We start from the raw sequence: 18,879 nt of genomic DNA on the forward strand, positions 1-18,879 counted from the left end.
TCTCATTCCCAGGCAAGAGCAGCAGGCCAAGACAGCAAAGGAGTTCAGCAGAGTAGCAGTCCTTCTTGGCAGCACATCAGGCCTTCTTCCTGTCCGAATGTGCTCAGATCTAGAAATATACTGATTTGGTGGGCTTTGCTGTCCAGTACGTACACTCAGTTGTGCCTTTGAAGTAGGGGAGACTTCAAAGAGAGGCGTTTGAAGTGCACAAGGGCACTACTCTTTCTTCACTGGCTCCAGACACTCTACAGAGGGTTATGAAGTGTTTTGTGTGGGGACAGGCACAGCCCTATTCTGGTGCAAGTGTCAGCTTCTCCCCCCCAGTCTCGCTCAGGAAGGTCCATCAGCCTGGTGATGGGCCATCAGGAAGTGACTGTCACATCCCACCTCTCTGTGCGTGATCGTCTAAAGGGAATGCCCAAGGCCCAGTTGTCACCCAGGAAAGATGTGTATTCCGATACAGACAGACGCACAGTATCATTAAAGTAAGAAAATGCCAACTTTTTAAAAGTAAAAAGAACAGATGATGGACGGAATGGCAAACAATGCAGAAATTCACCCCCAGTCACAAAGATCTGGGTTTAATCCATTGTTTTTTTGCTTACCACGCCACCCCAGTTTGGACCCAGCCATATGTAAATCAGTCTTGACCCTGTTCCCCATGGGAACAGTCCAGCCCGAATTGCAAAGCCAAGTCCTTCCTGGACCAGAAACAAGCATCCTAGGACCGGTTTCAGGGTATCACACTTCATCAGCAATGCTAGCTTGGATCCAGTGGTGCAGTGAGCACAGGACCCACGTCTGGGCATACCCTTCCCACTTGGGGCGACAAATGCAAAAAGAACAGATGATGGATGGAATGCTGAACAATGCAGACATTCACCCCCAGTCACAGAGATCTGGGTTTAATCCATTGTTTTTTTCTCACCACGCCACCCCAGTTTGGACCCAGCCATATGCAAATCAGTCTTAACCCTTTTACCCACGATGGATTGAGGCCCAGTTCTCTGTACTGGGGGTGAACGTATGACATCATTCAGCATTCTGTCCTTCACTTGTTCTTTTAGCATTTGTCGCCCTAAGTGGGAAGGGTATGCCCAGATGTGGATCCTGTGCTCCCTGTGCCACTGGATTCAAGCTAGCCTGGCTGAGGAGGGGTGATACCCTGAAATCAGTTCCAGTCTCGAGAAGACCTGGCCTGGCAGTTCGGGCTGGACTGTTACCATGGGGAACCAGGGTCAAGACTGATTTGCATATGGCTGGGTCCAAACTGGAATGGCATGGGCAGCAAAAAACATGATTTAGGCCCAGATCTCTGTACTGGGGTTGAATGTTTGACATTGTTCACCATTCCTTCCATCACTTGTTCTTTTTGAACTTTTTGAAAGTGGCATTTCCAGACTTACAATTTTAAATCCAACTTCATCATAAGTTGTGATTTAAATTGTGAGTTCAGAGATACCAAACTCCAAATTTCTATCTTTTCCCAAGTGGAAATTACACTTAAAAATGTATCAAGGTAATCCCAATGTTAACCTATGGGAGAGATAGGCCTTGTAGTAGTGAAAAACAAATTTAAGAGTTTTTCCACTACCAGGACATGTTAAACTTAAAAGTTCATGCCCAACATTTTAAATATACCACACCATGTCCCTGGGCTAGCTAGGACCTACCTTACGGATGACTTACATGTGATGAAAAGGAGGGCTTGGGCCTGGCAAGTGGGTGAACTTGCCAGGTCGAAATGGCAGTTTAAAACTGCACACACAGGCTCTGCAGTGGCATTCCTGAGACATGTTTGAAGGGCTACTGTAGTTGGTGGCACAATCAGTGCTGCAAACCCACTATTAGCAACTAATTTACACACCCTGTTACTGCACATAGAATGCACTGTACAAGGTACTTACAAGTACATGAACTATGCCAATTGCGAATAAGCCAATGTTAACATGTTTAGAGAACCGAGGACCTGCCCTTTAGCACTGGCTATCAGTGGTAAAGTGCTCAGAATCCTAACACCAGCAAAAATGTATTCAGCAAAAGGTGGAGGGAAAAGGCAAACAGTCGGGGGATGTCGCTGCAGAGAGAGCCAGGTCCAACAAGAAACCTTTGTATAAAACCCCTGCAAACTAACAACATAATATGCGTTCATCTTCTACAAAGGAGCTAAGCAATATAGGGGCTGAACTGACAACAGTTAAAAGAGAACAAAGATAAACCATAGTAAGAGAAATTATCAAGGAATAGACAACATATTGTAATTAAAAATAAATCTCAATATATTTATATATGTATATATACATCCAGGGAATCCATAGGTGCCAACTTTAAATGGAGGAGCCTCAGTATTTAGAACATAGCAAACAGAAAATGTGCGCATCCATCTACTGCAAAATACCTATCAATAGAGGAGCTCAGCTCACAAAACTTAACAGATAAGAGGAGCTCAGCTCACAAAAGTTAAAAGAGAACAAAGATAAACAATTGTGAAGGTAAATTATCTAGGAATAGACCAAAATAATGTCTTACCTATTTCGAGACATTCCAAATTGATAATGCCCTTTTACTTTACTGCTGGCAATCCTGCCTGAAGCACTGATGTGATCACTGTTGGCAAACTTGGATGGTGTGGTCTCTACTACATCACTAGCATTAGTAGTTCGGGATGATTTTCATTGAACATAAGTAGCTCTTGTTACAGTAAAGGTTGGCGAATCCTGTTCTACTGCAAAAGAGCTATCCAATTGAGGAGCTCACCTGACAAAGGTTGAAAAACAAAGATAAACAACTGTAAAGAATAATTATCTAGGAATAGACGGAATAAATGTCTTAATAAAGAAAGTTCTCACTATATGTATACACAGATTAAGCTATTTCTGGAAAAATTATTTAGGAACAGATGAAAAAAAAATCCTTAATATTCCTTAACAAAGAAGGTTCTCACTACATGTATATGATGCATGTTTCGGTGTCTGACCCCAAATGTGATCATGCACCTTCCTCTTCCTCAGGACACTTAAAAATATTTCAGAAGTTAATGGGGGGGGGGGAGGAAGAGTAGCTGTGGAGAAGTACCACATAACCTCTCACATTCCTGAGGGTACCATTACAAAGGAAAGGAAATATTCCTTTACTCAAAACTAGGCCACTAGTATTCTCTGAACTCACCAGAGATCTGAATAGGATAGCTGGAGGCAAATGCAAAAGCTTTTAAAGCAACATAGTAGAAAAATGCTGTCATCCAAAAACCGTCCTCGTGATCTGGAAACTTCGTACTAAGAAATAAGACCCACACAAGATGCTGTATTGCGCTGATCAAAAAGCCTGTGTCCGTCATCCTCAAAAAAGGGGAACATTAGATTGTTCGATTATAAAGGAGCTGCTTTCCACCTAAAGTTTGGGAACCCTCCAAGGTAACAAGGGTTATGGGGCTCTTCTCGAGGATATGGTACTGGCAGATTAGGTTTAACACACCTAGCTGTCTTTAGGTTAGAGATTAGGTTTATTATGCTTGGGTATTAGTGCTTATTTCACATCTCATGTTGATGCAAGATGGTGGGGGTCTTTGTATTAATGACTCTCGTTTTTACCATTTTGTTTCTTGCATTGTTCATTATCCTAATCATTGCAGCCCATGCATTCCACAGTAGATTGCAGTCTTGATTAAAAAAAACAACTATTGAAAACTTTACTGCATCTCTGTCATTGCCTGTGTGTGACTGAGACTTGTTGCTCATGTGAAAAAAGGGGTAATCTCCGGTTAACCACGACAGCCCTGAGATGTCGCTATCTTAAGTCTATGTGTAAAGGCTGCCAGAAATCACCTTTTACTGTTTGCTTTTTTGATGAGGTACTGCTTGTGAGCCGGGAGGGTTGGGTCGACAGTCGCAACTTGTTGTAGGATTGGCCTAGTCGCCTACAATCAAAAGTGCCATCATCCCTAAACCAGCAGTCTTGCCTAGAGCAAGAGTCCAACTATGACATGGTGCCACCAACGATGGTGTTTTGCCACTAATTTACGGATGCCCTGAGTATCTCTATCTCACACACAACAGGTACACTGAGTACCATTATACGGCTACGTTTGTGGTCTTGGGGATGATCCTCCTCAGCTGAACAGGGAACACCTAACTAGGCTGTAGGTTGTTTGAGCTTGAACTCTCAAAAGGACTTTCTTCCCATTTAGTGTTCCATCTCTTTACCCATTTCAAAAAATGGCTAACGTCATAGACATTCCCGAGAATGTCAGACATGCATTAACATTCTACCTGATAAGGCACGGCTTAGGTGATGAGGGCGGGGATGTTACATTTATTGTAGAAGCTGATGAAGCTTACGAAACAGAAACATTCTACTCTTGGGTCACCTTTTCTCAGGTAGACCCTAGCACATTCACATTCCACATATACAGAATTGCAAAAGTACCACAGCGGTACCAAGCATACCATTATCTTGAAATACTGATTATTTATCAAGAACATCAGAACTGGTTTAATGGCACCCTACCACATGTAATACAACAAGTTAATGAAGGACCAACGTGGCCTATTTTTGCCACATATACACCTCACCCATGTGTACAAAACATGGCAGATATGCGCAATCTATACATTCAGCTAGTAACACTATATAGACATCTTGTTCAGTTCGTACTGCGAACCTTGAACACAACACTAACGCGACCAGAACCACCAGCCCCTACTAGATACCAATTGGCCACTTCTGGAATTAACCCACAAACAGTACATTCTAACCTGGGCAAATTGCCCATGGAACGAGAGGAAATCCTGTTCTGAGTAGCCCAGAAAACTAATCAGCTGGAAGCTGTGTTTCCCCATACCTGGCCACAGGAAAATCATAGATTTCTCACAATGTATTTGCCCTTTGGGATGGTTCCCTCAGTGGATGACCCACATAGGGTACAGTCAACACTGCAATTTATATTACCACACATGGTACCCCGACACTTGTGAATTTACCAGAAGTGTTAAAATAAATTCAAAACAAACATAGAGCTGCTCCAAACCTAGACTTGAGGATGAAATTAATGTGTAACTTTGACACAGTCTCCTCAATAATACTTAGTAACATTAAAGGGGAAGTGGTAGCGTTGGCTATACGCCAGCAGCTCCGAGAGATTCTACACTTGGAACAGGAGAAACAGCTACTGAAAATTATTTCTGATACCCATGCTAGTATAGGACGGGATAGTTTGGGAGCCAAGCCGAAGAAGCCTGAAATACAAAGTACCACCCCTAAGGAAGGTACCAAACAAGCACAAGAGGGTTCTATAAAGCGCTGGGATAAACAAAAGCGAAGTCAGAGAGCAGATTCTCCACACCCGGAGACCTCCGAAAGGAGATACAATCTCAGAAATAGAGAAAATATAAAAGCTACTGACAGATTTACTGATTCACGTCACTTTCGTTCCTTTCAGGACGCACTGGATAGACATGGCGAGAGAGTGGGCCAGTCAGAGCAACATCCTGACTAAGTGAAACAGAAGAAAGACTCACCACGGTCTTCAGACAAAAAAGAAGACAAATCCCCACAACAAAAGCCACAGTTTAAAAAGAGAAAGGTGGCAGCACTGTCAATTAAAAATGCCAGTAAACTTGAGAACATTGCTGAAGAATAAGACGTGGGCTGTGACACTGCTGGACAGCGCGGCAGAAGTCACAATATGTCACCAGAGTCTGAAATATCATCTGGATGTGTAGTCTCGACTTCTTTGCAGTCGAAACTGCGGAGGGGTGTGTTCTCCCACCCAACAGGGTTTATGATTGAAACATTCAAATTGAGGGAGAGATAGAGCGCACCATTAGTGTGATATTCTGGGATGAACTTGGTTGTGATATCCTAGTGGCGAAAGGGACTGGTGACCCAAGCATGCCCATAAGCTCCCACATGGTGAAGATGTAATCTTGCCTTCTTTCTCTGATCTTGTTCCAGAAGCGGTAAAACGAGCCTATGCTGTCAACTGGGCTTTAGCACAGGCACCTGTGCTATACCACAACCATGTATGTTGGGATAAGGATTCCCCTTACCATGTAATACTGATTAGGTCTACACCTCAGGCTCAGCCACAATATCCTGTTAAACACGAAGCCAAAGCTCCAGTGAGAGAGATCCTCACTCTGCTCAAGTACCAGGGAGTAATTGAGCCCTGTGACTCTGCAATGAATAACCCATTATTTCCCGTTGCAAAACCCAGCCATTCGTATAGAATAGTCTTAGAATATAGACACTTAAACAGTCATACTTGCACATACACAATACAAAATTTACATAGCACAGCAGTAATCAATAGCATAGTGTGTAAACAATATAAAACAACCTTGGATATCTCCAACGTTTTTTTCTGCCAAAACTTAGCACACTAAAGTCAGGACCTGAGTGCATTCTCATTTGGCTCACACAATGCTTCTGTCGTTTGCCCCAAGGCTACAAGAACAGCCCAGGCTTGTTTTCAGCAGTGTAACGTCAATATTGCATGATATGGATCCTGAGATGTTGTCCTATGTGGATGACATCTATCTCACAGATGACGACCTCAACATTTATCTTGCCAGGGTCGATCGGATCGTTCTGGGATTTGCAGCCCTTTGCTACAAATTTATTTTTTGTGAAAACTAATAAAGCCTTTCTCAATGTATTGTTCCTGGGAAATGAGCTATCAAACGAGGGCAAGAGCCTGGCCCGCACTTTTTAGAGAAATGTGCTCAACTCCAGCCACCGAGCACTATCAAGAAACTACAGTCTTTACTAGGTTTCTTTAACTTTGGCAGAACATACATTCCTGATTATGCACAACATATCAAGCCACTCTATGACTTAATACGCCCAGATGTTTATAGCAGACACTGGACAGTAGAACACACTTGCATCCTTAGATGATTTCAACAGGACATGCTAGAAGCAAAACACTTACACACCTGTGATAACAAAACAAATGTGGTGATCAGAATAATTGGTGGTGCCATTGGATTCACTTACGTCACCGTTAATGATGGCGACACGGTGCCCATAGCATATAAATCCTATTTATATTCCAATGCAGAACAATGCTTTGCACCTACAGAAAAAATTCTGACTGCAGTTTAGATGGATGTCATTAAGGAGAGGCCACTTGCCCAAAGTAAACACATTATTGTTGTTGCCCTGGTGCCAGCCTTAGAGACCGCCACCAAAGCTAGTGTTCCTAACGCGAAAGCATTACATCCACGTTGGATTCAATGGGAAACCTCCCTGACTGCCACCAATGTTGATTACATCTTTGATCCAAAACTTCAAACACAAGAATTCCTCCATTATGAAAAAGAGTACCCCACAACTCTAGACATTTTGCCGCTTGACAGATATCATACTGTCATTTACACTAATGATTCAGCACAACCAGCTGTAGGTACTAAAGATCAATACCCACCAGCTTGCGCATCTGTGAGCGGAGTAATAAAGGATGGTATATTCCACTCTCACAGTACTTACACGCAGACCCTAGGGGACTGCACAGCTCAGCCCTTAACCTAGCACTGGAACATATGGATCCAGGACAACTCACATTGATTGTCTGTGATTCGTATTACTGTGTCCAGTCTTACAATGATTATCTTAATCATAGGCGACTGAACAGGTTCAGAGACTCGAAGGGGGACACCATAAAACATAGAACTCTGTAGGGGAGGGTGGCTGATGTTATGGATAAGCTACCTAGTGCTCATTTAGTTCATACACTGGACCACCAACGTGTAGGTGGACACGTTATTGGCAACACTTTGGCTGATGAAGCAGACAAATCCGCAGTAGCTACGGCTTCTGTGGCTCCAGTGACTCGTTCCCAGGCGAGATTGGATAATGAAATACTGGCTGCTGTGAAAGCTTCGACTGAAGGCAAGAATCTCCCAAAAGCATGCCCCATAAAATATTCATACCACATACCACCTCTTCTGTCAAGTCAGTTGATGAAGTCTTAACTCCATATCTTTCCTCACATAAGGTCCGAAGAAACTTCTACCTTGTGAACATTTCAGCAGTACCAGTCCCTGATGGGATTGTGAAGGATAAAGTTCCATTTGATATATATGGGCCTACTGAGGTCATTCAAATTCCATATGTTTTTAAAATATCAATGACTGGTGTAATTACACTTGGTGTTGTTTCTGATGACTGAGATGTTCAAACAGTTGATACCATGCTAGCTGAATTGAAGAATTGTACTTTATTTGAAAGTGATGATGTGTACACTAACACAAATAATTACTGGAGGAATTGGAGCATAATTAATCACTGTCATTCCGACCAGTCCTATGGTGTGTGCAACCAGTCTTTCATTGCACCTGGTGCCTCTTCGAACATCTACCTTCGGTATGCCTTGCTGTTCCGCCACTGCCTCCTTTGGACAAAAAACTGTTGATGTTCCCAATGAGGGTTTATTCCCGGTCCTGCTGTCAGAAGGGGAGTGTTTGCTGTTGACTTGGCTGCATCTGTCAAAGCTGCAGCCAAGCCACAACAAACAGCTATGTCCGACATAGCAGGAGCCTGCCCTGGGGGCTGGCAGTCCCCAGGGCCATTAGTGACTCCTCAAGGGAGGCCGCGTGGTCGCCCTCCAACCTGATAGCCCTGGGGATGTGGTGGTCCCTGAGGATCGGGGGTCCAAAACAGACCTCCCTTACATTATTTACTATTTGCCACTGGGAAGGTGGGGGTCTCCAGGGCTGCGGGGTGGGGGCTGGTGGCCCCTCTACTGTTTAAATATTAAAAGCCCCGGGGAGGTGGTGGTCCCTGGGGCTGTGGGGAGCTGTGCGGCCCACTCACACTATTTAAATATAGCCCCAGGTAGGTGATATTCTCCTAGTCTGTGGGTGGGCCATGCTGGCCACCTGCATTAAAATTGCTGAAAGACCCAGGGAGGTGGCGTCCCCGGAGCTGTGCAGGAGCCTGATGGGCCTCTGCCCACAATTTAAATATAGCCCGGGGAGGTAGTGGTCCCTGGGGTTTGGGGGCCAGCCCCCCCATTACAAAGAAACATTGCCCCCAGGACTTGGCCCACCCGGAGGCTTGATAAAGATGAAAAGCGGGAGCTGGCGCTTCTTCTTCTTTTAAAATTGTTTTGCCAAATTTGCCCCACAGCACTGCGCAAATGAAAAATAAATAAAAACAATTTGCCCAACAGCACCAGAGCTAAGGGCTCAGGGTGTTTGTACCCTGACCTCTTTTGTATTTTATTTTCTTTTTTTCTGGGACTCGGCTGAAGCTTGGTCCTGTCAAGGAAGGTAACCTCCAGAAAACAAACAAAGAACACCGTACTGCCCAATAAGGGGACCAGACAGTGCGTACACACAATCTCTGGTGGGTTCCCAAACTTTAGGTGGAGAGCAGCTCCTTTTTTATGGAACAATCTAATGTTCGCCTTTTTTGCGGATGACTGACATAGGGCTTTTTGATCAGCACAATACATCATCTTGTGTGGGCTCTTGCATCTTAGTACGGAGATGCCAGATCACAAGGACAGCTAAAGTGAGCGTCGCAGTTTCTTGGAAAATTTCATGAAGATTCATCAAGTGGCACCAAAGTTATTAGCAAAACAAAAAAAGCTCTTTCTATAGAAACTAGGTCCTAACCATTACTACCTAGTGGCGACCGCCACTAGGTTACATATATTTATTTATATATATATATATATATATATATATATATATATATATATATATATATATATATATATATATGTGTGTGTGTACACAGTATCAGAATGATTGATTGATACACAGATAGATAGATATGAATATTCACTGAAAAAAACAAAGGTTAAATTAAAGCTATTGATAGATGAAAAGTTCAGTAACAATATAACGTTTTAAGCTCCAAAAACCACAGAAATTCACCAGTTATAGTTATCTCAACTAACTATAACTAACACCCCCGCCATGCACAGTTTTCTCATCAATAATTTAGTTGGAAATATCATAGTCATATTATCATTGATGTCACAGATGTCATGAATGATGTAATATGTGGAGTAATTAGTGCATAGAGAGGGCGCGAGTTATAGTTACCTTAGGGCACAAGTTAGTTACTTGAGATACCTGTAACTATAACTCGTGAAATTCTGTGGTTTTGGAGTTTAAAATGTTAAGTTGTCACTGAACATACTCACTAACACGTTATATTTATGATATAAGTGTTGGTATTTCCGTGAGGTAAATGGTCCTTGGGGAGTAAAATTTTTCCAGTTAACAAACAAATCTGTCACATATGAGGGCGATAACCAGTTACGATTGGAGCTACAGTACAGCACACCACTATAATGAAAGCCATGTAGGAGATTAGAAAGCAGTAAAGTCTTTGGAATAGATCATTTACAAACAAATCCAAAAAGACGTGACAGTACACTTGCGCTCTGTAGATTAGTCATAGCACATTTTGGGGGCAGGAAGTCTAATTTCAGGAGGGATGAATATTGGTGATGAATTGTTTGTACATTTGTGAATAGAATTAATTTTGAGGAATGGCTTACCCCTTTCTGATTGACACCAGATATAGTTAGAATGTATATATTAGGTTTTCTTTGACACTTTGAATGTATTCAGTTGCTTGCACTTTATTGTGAGTAAAAATAAACCAAGTCTCCATGACTGTTTTCAGACTTTAATGGACTGAAGAAATATTACTGATGGATCTGGAAGTAGAGTCTAGGGAATTACTTTGGATATATTAGTATTTCTTTCACAATCAATGCCATGATCAGATATGTTATGTAGTTGAGCTATAAATTAAGATGTTTTGAGTCAATAACGTTGTATTCAGCATTTAAGGGGATTGCCTCGGGAATTGTTTAAACATGGATTTGAATTGATTTTGGCCACTAGAGCTTTAATATGGGTGGAAGTAGCCCCATATGTTTGTGTATGGGATTGAATAAATGAATCACAGCATAACAATATTGCATCATCATTCAGGCAGCTTTTAACCTAGATACAGTGGTGAAATGAGCTGTCCTTGGATGCCCTATCTCAATGTACTCCAATAATAATGATCTGATAATTATCATAATTGATTGGTCCAAATGGTTAAAAAGTGACAAATACTGTATGAGAAAAGGATTGGATTTGAGAAAAAAAATATTAGCAGAGATTTGTGTTGGTTGTTTTCACATTAATGTCATTATCTTTTCACTTTGGTATTAATCCATGGGAGAAGGGGTTGTCTTAGTTCTATGTTGATAGTTTCACATTACGTTAAAAATGCACTGATGATGACACACGATCATGTGACCAAGACCCATAGAGGTTGAAATGCTCTTTCTGGTGGATACTCTATCTAATCACAGATTCTTCACCTTTTGGAATCCCCCAGGCACTAGTCTGGCTCTGGAAATGTTACTAGTTATTGCCGCAGCACACCAATATATGTTGCCATTGGGCTCTGCAGAGATCTCAGAATGCCTCCAAAAGTAATGGCAAGGAACTACATGTAAGCGCCACCCCTTCACACAGACATCAGTTTTCCTTTGAAATTCTTCTATGACCTCAGACACATGTCCACTATGACAGATTGCAAGAGGGACCATGTGCGAAATCTAACTTGACACCCTTTTAGAACACAAAAAGTCCAATCCATAGAATAGGGAGGAGAAGTGTTGGCAGTGAAGAATCTGTGGTTACATAGACTCTCCACCTGAAAGAGAGTTACCCAAGGTAGCTGACTTGGTTTTCTTATGAATACTTCTGACAGGAAATAGCTTCTTTAAAGTGTAGGGTATGACTAATGGACTTATACCATAAACTCCTGCAGAGCCAGTGAAAGGGTCCTCCCTGCAAACTTGATTTTCGAAACAGTAATGCCCGGTTGAGGGCAGCCTGGCAGATGGCCAACACGAGATCACTCTGCTGGAATAAGCCCAAAGATCCTCAAGAGGCTCTTTTTTTTGCTATAGCATGATTTTGTGCATCGGGCGAGCTACCAAGACAGTACACGTCTTAACAAGCATTCCCTTCTAAGCATAAACAAAGCCAGTAAAAACAACTGGTCATTTACCCAGTGATCCTCAGGTGCTTGATCTAAAAGCTAAGGTCTCTATTTGTGTCCAATGGGTTAAGCCTCTCCTCCTCCTCCTTGGAGTGACAAAGGCAGGGATAGTGATGGATTTTCCAACCTGGAAGGGCAACATCGCGTTTGGCAGAAAGGAAATGAGAGACTGCAACACTAGTTTGTATGGGAAGAATGTAATGTATTTGCCTTAACCGTGCCTGTGCTCATGACGAGCAGAAGTAACTGCAATGTGGAATACCGTCTTGATGGTCGTCAATTTGAGTGAGCAACTTGTATAGGCTCAAAGGGCATGCACATGAAGAATAGGAGGACCAAGTTAAGGTCCTAATGGGGCATAATAAAGTGCGCAGGAACCCATATGTGACACTTTTAAAAAACCTGTAACTTGAATAATGGAGGTTGGTCAGGTAAAAATAAAGTGGCCAAGGGGACCAACATATAACCTTTAATGGTGCCCAGAGCAAAGAAGTAAGGGGCCAATGACCAAACAAACATTAAAACATCAGATAGCTTGGCCTGAAGACTGTCACCACGCCATGAACACTTCACCCAATGACCACAATAAATGGATTTGGTAGAAAAGTCCTGAGCAAGGTTTTACAGACAGCACTTCTGCAGGCAGATGAAGCCCACTTAGCTTGAACAACTTAATCTCCATCCATGGAGGTGTAGTTTATGAATATTTGCCTGCAAGGCTCTGCCCTTTTGCTAAGACTGGAGGTTCACCTGAAGAGGTAGACAGACCAAAGGGCAAATGCTCGGGCTCAGCAAGTTGGCGGATCACACTCTTCCGCCTCAATCTGGGGCTACTAGGATGAGTTGAGCTTGGTCACTCCTGACCTGCTTCTGAACTTGAGGCAGCGGTGGAAAGGCGTACAAGAGGCCAGAATCCCACTGAAGGTGGAATGAATCTTCCAGGGAAGCTGGAGGAAGAAGCTTTATGTGCAGGAATTGCAACACTGCACATTCTCAGCAATTTCAAAACTATCTACCCATACATGCCCCACCAGGACCTAAGAAACCTTGACCCACCTCAAGATGCAGATGCCATTCATTGTCCACCAGATGACGTTTGTTGAACTGGTACAACATGGTACTGGGTGAGCTGGTGAAATGATTTGCCATCAGAAAGATCCCTTGGTGGTCAAACCACCTCAAGAGATGCAGCACTTCCTGGCTGCATCTCTTGACCAAACTGCACCCTGGTTGTTGCAATGCTTACATGGTTGTTGTGTTGTTCATCGGGAGCTGGACTGAGATCCACTTGATGGACGGGAGGAAGATCTTCATAGGAAGCCTCAGAAATGTCCTCGCCGGAACTGAGGCGTGAGCCCAAAACATTGGGAACTTATCCGATAAGTCCTAGACTCGTTGCGTAATGAAGAAATGCCATGGTGTTCCCGGATGGCCCCTATGAAGGGAATCCTCTGCATATGTTGCAGGTAGGATTTTGGCTTGTTGCTGGAAAACCTGAGGGATGCCAGCAGAGTGGCAATTGTCTCCACTGGTCCACAGCTGTCTATGCAACCTGCTTTCAACAGCTAGTCATTGAGTTATTGAAATACACGTACCCTCAATCTGGGAAGATGGGCCTTAACCACTGCCATCACCTTTGTAGACTCTCTGGTGGCTGTGGTGAGGCCGAAGATCAGGGCGGTAAACTAAAAGTGTTCCAAACCCACCAAGAACCAAAGGAAGTATCTGTGGGACTGCAGGCTGGGCATTTCCAAGGACCACCATCCTGTATCTCAGATACCGGGCATAAAGAACCTGGGCCAGGGTCCACAGCTTGGTTTTCTTCTTCTAAAGGAAGGTAGTCATAAATTAAAAGTCTAGTGTCAGCCTGAGTCCTCCATCTTTTTTCGGAACTAGAAAGTACCGGGAGTAACATCCCCTATCATTTTTTGCCTCAGAAACTATCTCTATGGCCTTTTTGGCCAGCAGTGATTGAACTTCTTGAGCAAGAATGCGGGCATGATATGCAGAAGTCTGAACAAAATGTAGGTGCATTAGGTTGATTGGATGTAAAAGGAGAGGCGTAACCATGCTGCAACTACTAGTCTGAAGTAAATGCATGTCAGACAGGAAGGGTAAAACAAATCGATCTAAACAAGGATTCCAGCTTACACTAGTACTGGTGTTGAAAAAGAGACTGGGAATCTTCCAAAGATGGGGCTGCACCATAGTTATCTTTTAATGAGAAATAGGTTTGCCATTAGCCAACATCTGCTTTAGAACGGAGACAGACATTGGTGTTGGTTTCTAATCCAGAATAGGTGCCAAAGGAGTGGAAACTGGGTCCGAGTGGAAGAGCAAAGCCCAGTGACAGAAGTCCGATTGCGGGCCCCTGTGCTTCTGTAGGCCCGAAGGCGCTTTCAAGGGAGGCAGCATTGTCCAGAAAAGCTGCAGCATGCCATACCTCAAGGGCTCTGTCTGCTGAAGGTTCAATAACATCCTAGTAAACACAGGGGCACCAGTACCAGCCTCGTGATAGGCTCGGAGTCGGGCATGTGAGGGAGAGCCTGGTTGTTGAAGTGTCAACTTTTCCACTACTCTGGGATCGGACAGGTTGGGATGAAAACCAGTTCAGCTTGGGTTTCTTGCCTTTTTGGGGAAACTCCATATTTGACTTACTTAAGGGCAGTGAACTGAAGCAGGACTGGATTCTGGAGCGGGTACTGGGCCCACGACTTGGTGCAAGAACAGGTCCATTGTTTGGAGCATGACCTGCATTGTTTCTTAGGCTCAGAGACGTACAGTTTTGCTTCTGGCTCCATGTTGGTCTTTTAGTGAGTGCATCAGGGAGCGTTTGTCCCAGGACTTTGAGTTATGTTTAGACTTTAGATGCCACAGGTATAAATCATGTCTGTGCTCTTGACATTTCCCTAGTGTACTGTCTGGAAAAACAATTGACAAAAAGTTTGGGAGTAGAGCTCGGATTCGCGTTGAAGAGATCTAAAAAAAAAAGAAACTGATGTCAACCCGGATAGTTACCCACTATTGGCTCTGTAAATCACTTCCAGAGGCTTTGATAGGCTTTCACAGGACCTGATGATACCACCAATGAGTACATGTGGGTGACTTTTAGAAAAATGTTCAGATCCTTTTTGGTGCAGGGGAACGCTAAAGGTGAGGAGTCGGCAGTAAGAAGTATCCATGAGAAAGTATGTGTTTTTTTTATTCAGAGCTTCAACTGTTAGCTGGTCAGCCCTGGCACTTTTAATAGTTGTCAGCGCTGGCATCTGGATGGTGTATATATATAGAAGTAATATCACTACCTTATCTCAAAATACCTGTAAAGTGGAACCTTGTGCAATTTACAGAATATTCGAAATAGTCATACATTCTTCATTTTTTTTGTTTTATAGTCCGATGGCGATGATGGTGACATATTCATCTTCCAACGTGATGAAGCCCACCGCATCCCTGTTATGTCAGATGAACTAATGGATGTCTTATCCGATGACCCTGAAATGCAGGTACAATTCCTTGTTAACTTCTTCTTTAAATAAGAGTTCGGCTCTGTACACTTCTCTGCCTAAATATGCCTTACTAAGAGATGGAAGAAGTCTATTTCCATGCTAGACATTAATGATGTGTCTGATCTTGTAAAGTCTCATTGGTGTTGCACTACTGTGTTGTTACTCGCTTTCTCTCTCATCCCTTCATTTGAACTGCCAAGTTGGTGCTTATTTGGTTACAATTCTCTACCTGTTTTGCCAACCTTCTTATGTGAATGGCACTGAATTACTTGCTTCCCCGATGCAGGTTATCTTTAAATCTTTTAGCAAAGAACTGTGAAATTGTGCTTTTTTCAAAAAATGTATTGTTGAATTTTTAGGCCAATTTCTGAGTATATCAAATATTTTTAGCATTGTTCAATGCGATTTTCCCCTACCCATGTCCTACCATTCTTTTAATTTATTCTCCTTAAAATTATCTACATACTTTCGTGTCCTTCTCTGGTCTATTTTCGCTTTGCTTTATAAAATTATCCAATGCCAGTTTCTCTCCCAAGACAGAATCCTTTTACAATTTACCCGTTTGTTGTTAATTGATATGCCTTCTTTATATGGCATTATTGATTTGTTTTTCATAAAGGACTCTTATGAATAATATAAATAACCAAGACTGGAATATTATAGGACAGACAAGTAGAGCGTAGAGTTAAATAGCTTGAATAACATAGAAAATAGCATAGAATAGTTTAGAACAACAATTGTATAGTATAAGCGAAAGCACCTTGTACAGAACAACAGATTATTAGACGGAATATTATAGCACACCATATAAAATAATAATAGCCTAACGTAACACAATACCTTAGAATGAGATACGAATATAATATCACAAGAGTAATGAATACAATAACATTGACTAGGGTAACATGAAAAGCAGACATTTGGGAAACCACAAAGAAGTCTAATTCGTGTTCACCACTGAGAATAGGCAAGAAACCATCTAAAATGTTCTAAGTGCAATTTGCCATGTCAACAGACCGACGTTCTGCCATCGGGTCAATTGGAGCATGTAAAACTAAATTCTATACATTTTCAGAACACTTTTATACAGTTTTCCTCAATGCAGTAAGCAAAAGGCAGAACACTTCACTAATTCTGATGGATACAACTACCTGTGGATTCCTCACCTGATGAATACTCCCATGGCGCCAGCATTTGACGGAAATCTTCTTACTAGTCTCTGCACGTCGACGAGGACGTCACTCTAGCCCACGCGACGCCGTCTGACGTCATACAGGCAATAAGAAGTCCTCGCCGACGTGCCGATGACAGTTCCCTTTTTTCCGTGCATTCGAAGCGGTTATCTTCGAGGGAGTTACTGTTACCTTCGTGGTTACAGTGTATTGTCTGCTGCGTAGTCTTCTCTGCGGTAACAATGTCTCAGAGGAAGTCGGGTTTCAAGCCCTGTCGAGAGTGTGGGGGCAAGATGTCAGTTACAGATCCTCACTCCGACTGTCTATGGTGTTTGAGCTCCGACCACGACGTCTCGACTTGCGATTCATGTCAACACATGAATCCGAAGGCCCTCAAAGAGCGCGAGGCCAAGTTATTCATGGCAAAGTCAAAGAAGAAGGAGAAACATCATAAGAAGTCTTCTTCGCCAAGGTCTCACCGGCGTCATCGAGACTCCCGGCGCCGTAGAGACTCACGACGTCACTCCAGCAAGGAGTCTCGTTCGAGGTCACCTTCGGCTCGGCGTCGGAGGACTTGGGAGGTCAGCCCCACGGTCACGCCGCATCCATCGACGCCGTTGCCCTCTCCGGCGTCACCGACTTCACCTGGTCAGGCGTCAGTGATTGAGGTGGTGCAGCCTCTTGTGTTTTCTCCGGCGTCGCAGACGTCGAGGCCGGCGTCGGGGTCGCCCTCGATCCAGGCACCCCAGTATCCGGCTTTTCCCACTCCTGGAGCCGATAGTACCGCGTTTCTTAATGCGATGTATACCATCTTTCAGCAGATGGCTCCAGGAGCTGCTCCGGCTGGTCCTTCGGGGCCCTTGGCCTTTTCGTTGGGTGATCCTGCGCCTCTTCGGCCGGCACCCTTTATGCCCTTTCTCCCTTTTGGGAATGTGGGCTCGGCGCCGGTGCCGGCGTCGGTGGCCGCTCCGGTGGCTTCGGATGTTTCGGCCCCGGAGGTTGCCCCTCCGTCGAAGTCAGGATTTTGCCCTGTGACTCCGGTTGGTCCATCGGCTCCAAGACCTCGTCCTCCGGCTCCTGCCTCGGCGCCGAAGCTGCCTGTGGCGCCGGACGCGGCGTCAGATGCTTCTGGAGATCGGCGCCGTTCTTCGACGTCGGCGGAGGCCATGTCGACTCCGCGTATCGAGGAGAGACTTCATTCGAGGAGGCGTGCTCTCCGTCTTTTAGAAGAGCAAGAGTACCAGCGAGTCCTAGAGGAGGGAGAGATTGAGGACTCTGGAGACGGACTGCATGGTCTGGATACAGCCAGTGGGCTGGACACTTCCCCTGAGTGGGACCTTTCATCTCCAGGGGAATATACGGAGGAGGCTGCTTCCTTTCATGCTGTGGTGAGGAAGGCAGCGAGCTTTTTGGACCTGCCTTTGCCGGTGGCAGAGGCAAAGCAGAATTTGCTGACAGAGGTATTGCATCCGGCCTCTGCTGCAGCTGAGCCTCTCTTGCCATTTAATGAGGCTTTGCTGGATCCGGTGTTGGAGGTGTGGAAGAAGCCGGTGTCTTCCTCGGCCGTTCATAGGGCTGTGGCCAGGAGGTATCGAGCTGCACCATCTGACCCTGGCTTTCTCTCTAGACACCCTACGCCGGAGAGCTTGGTGGTGCAAGCCTCCTGTTCCTCAAAGTCAGCGCCTGGTTCCTTCCCGACGGTGCCTGGAGACAGAGACTCCAAGAAACTGGATGCGCAGTCCAAGAAAATATTTTCGTCATGCAGTTTGGCGTTGAAGGCCACCAACGCCACGTGCATTCTGGGGAGGTACATCCATGCGCTGATGGATGATATTTCGTCTTCATTCACGGAGCTTCCCCAGGGTCTTTTGGATGTGGTCTCGGACGCCCAGGCTGCCGCGACCCAGATTATCCAGTCTGGGCTGGACACGACCGACTCGGTGGCCAGGGCGATGGGCACGGCTGTGGTGGCAAGAAGACAGGCCTGGCTCCGAAACTCAGGGTTCTCTGCGGATGTGCAGTCGACCCTGCTGGACCTCCCGTTTGATGGGGACAGACTGTTTGGAGCCAAGGCAGATTCAGCCTTGGAACGATTTAAGGAGAGCAGAGCCACAGCCAAATCGTTAGGACTGCAAGCTCCTTCTTCCTCTGCCTCTTCTAGAATTTTCAGGAGG

General features: G+C 44.3%; 1 protein-coding gene across 1 annotated transcript in view; it reads left to right on the plus strand.

Moving 5' to 3' along the window:
* DNAAF8 (dynein axonemal assembly factor 8) overlaps nucleotides 1-18,879 on the plus strand; it is an 882,921-nt gene that overhangs the window by 79,128 nt on the left and 784,914 nt on the right. Inside the window, exon 3 of the mRNA XM_069210337.1 lies at nucleotides 15,420-15,530. Coding sequence (XP_069066438.1) covers nucleotides 15,420-15,530 — 111 coding nt within the window. The remainder of the gene's footprint in view (nucleotides 1-15,419; nucleotides 15,531-18,879) is intronic.

Source organism: Pleurodeles waltl, chromosome 10 (genome assembly GCF_031143425.1).
Source record: "Pleurodeles waltl isolate 20211129_DDA chromosome 10, aPleWal1.hap1.20221129, whole genome shotgun sequence".
Lineage (NCBI taxonomy): Eukaryota > Metazoa > Chordata > Amphibia > Caudata > Salamandridae > Pleurodeles > Pleurodeles waltl.